At 43.0% G+C, this 2,460-nt stretch overlaps 1 protein-coding gene across 1 annotated transcript; it reads right to left on the bottom strand.

Moving 5' to 3' along the window:
- Nucleotides 1-421: 421 nt before the first annotated feature.
- Nucleotides 422-1,365, bottom strand: hmx4 (H6 family homeobox 4). Its single transcript, XM_060925007.1, has 2 exons — nucleotides 1,032-1,365; nucleotides 422-924 (listed from the first exon to the last, which is right to left on the bottom strand). The coding sequence occupies exons 1-2, from the start codon at nucleotides 1,363-1,365 to the stop codon at nucleotides 422-424; spliced, it is 837 nt and encodes a 278-aa protein (XP_060780990.1).
- Between the last annotated feature and the right edge of the window lie 1,095 nt (nucleotides 1,366-2,460).

The following is a 2,460-nucleotide window of genomic DNA, read 5'->3' as shown; positions in this document are numbered from 1 at the left end:
ACACACACACACACACACAGCCATTGATCTTTGGCAAAGTAATAATAATAATAATAATAATAATAATAATAATAATGATGATGATGTTCTGCAGATGTAATTGGCACTGGGGCGGAGGATATGGCTGCTGCTCAATATGATGTCATCAGAGTATAAAATGTGTTAGGCTATATCAAAATAGTTACGGTTTATAAATAAATAACATCAGCTTTTCTGCTTTGCATAGAAATAAACAGGTCCCTGAAAGCCAATATTCTAATCTCTCAGCTTTCACTGAAAACAAACAAACAAACAAACAAACAAAACAAGTCAAGATACAAATTAATACTTGTAGGTCTAGGCTTGAAAAAAGCGAAGTGTTTCACTCATCAATCATATTGCCTGGAAATATAGTGACCTTTCAAAAGTGGATTTAAGAAAGTCAGACATCTCCTTCGAAAAGTCCGAAGTACTTGTTGGCGTTTGAGAAACACAAGTAAGGCGCACTGCCTCCGGGATACACGAGCGGCAGCGGTGTCGGTAATAAACATCTCCCTAATAAAGCGCTTTCTTTATAGAACAGCGGAAGCGCCACTGTCTTTGCGTTGTCGCTGAACTCGGCGCTCGCGCCGTCCATTTCACTCGACAGCAGCTGCCTTTTTAATTTATTCCTCCGGTTCTGGAACCAGATCTTCACCTGAGTCTCGGTGAGCTGCAGAGAGCTGGCCAGGCACGCGCGCTCCGCACTGCTCAGGTAGCGCTTGGCGTCGAACGTGGACTCCAGCTGGAAGATCTGACGCTTGGAAAAGATGGTGCGCGTTTTCTTTTTCGTCGCCGCCGCCGTCCGCGTGCTCTTGTCTGTGCCGCTGTCGCGCGTGTCTGCTGCGCTTCCGCTGGCGGCGCTCTGGAAAGGGTCATCCTCGCAGCATCCTGAGGTTACAGCATCTGGAATTTGGAAACAGATTCATCAGTTAGAATAAGGAAAGGAAAAGACTGTCCCTCTCCCCCCCCCAAAAAAAAAAAAATTCAGCTCCAGCAGGGGACATGTTTACCGGTCTGAGTGTCCTCGCGCTGAGTCGGAGGAAGCGCGTCTCCGCGGACTGGGACGCGCGTCGCCTTCGAGTGACAGCTGTCAAACGCTCGTGCGCTCGACTTGAGATTGAGAATGCTGTCGATGGTGAACTTGAATGAAGCGGCTCGACGCGGCTCTTCCTTGCTCATATTCACAGGCAGACGGTTTTGCGTGTCCAAGCAGTCTCCGCGCAGCTTCACACCCAGACCTCGGTCCCCTCGAGCACCATCGCTCCGCAACCGACTAGCAACTCGGAGTCTCGCGCGACCGTTAGTCCTCGGACCGGAAGTACGTAGTTTCCCCTTTTCGTCCATTGGTCCCGGGAATCCCTCAGCTCAGTGGCCAATAGTCGAGAAGGGCGGGAGCCCCGCGCGCGCACACAGCCACAGGCCCATGCGTGTTCACATCCCGTGCACTAAATAATAAAATGCACAGAGCATGCCATACATCTCTACACTCAATACCCAGATCTTACCAGCATACACTATTTGCATTTCTGCATCATTTCTGTATCTACTTTACACAGCTCACTCCCAAGTTAAACCTATCCAGCATACCCATTAAACAACTTATTTACATTTTCACTAATACTTTTGAATAAAACACGTGCCACACCTCTGTTTCGGATAGTATTCATGTAGAACTGATGCATAAAATGACATTTCTCAGGGCTTGGTATGTATTTTATACTCGTCTGTTAAAAAGCATCCAGCTGCTTTAAACGAGGCTATTTCTGCACAGATGTGATTTGTTTAACCATCTTAGATTCCTGGAGATATTTCGAATATGAATGCATCATATTTATATTTGTATGAATTAAATATTGTAGTTATTATTATTATTATTTCAGTAAATATTATTAGAACTATACTTTATAATTTATGATTGGTATAATTGTACCTACATATTTTAGCACTACAATTTTGGTAAAATTCATATTACATCTTCTTCTAAGATGTAATTCATATTGATTTGGTGCTGTGTATTTTTTTCTTCTATGAGATTTTCTTTATGCATGAACATATCTTTATGCATTAAGCAATAGTTAATTAATTAATTAAAATTTATTTAATTCTATTTAATTTAATTCTATTTATCTTTTTACTTATTTAATTAATTTAAATGCCTATTGATAGTATATAGCCTAATAAATATTGAAAATCAACTCTCATTTTGAGGTGGTTTCTTAGCCTACTGCTAAAGAAAACTTACCTTGCTACATAATGAAATGTTGTTGTTTTTTTTTTAAATATAAATGAGTCTTGTGTTGGGCGGCACGGTGGTGTAGTGGTTAGCGCTGTCGCCTCACAGCAAGAAGGAAGGTCCTGGGTTCGAGCCCCGTGGCCGGCGAGGGCCTTTCTGTGTGGAGTTTGCATGTTCTCCCCGTGTCCGCGTGGGTTTCCTCCAGG

The sequence above is a fragment of the Neoarius graeffei genome, chromosome 7 (assembly GCF_027579695.1).
Source record: "Neoarius graeffei isolate fNeoGra1 chromosome 7, fNeoGra1.pri, whole genome shotgun sequence".
NCBI lineage: Eukaryota > Metazoa > Chordata > Actinopteri > Siluriformes > Ariidae > Neoarius > Neoarius graeffei.
This window is presented reverse-complemented; position numbering and strand designations above follow the sequence as displayed.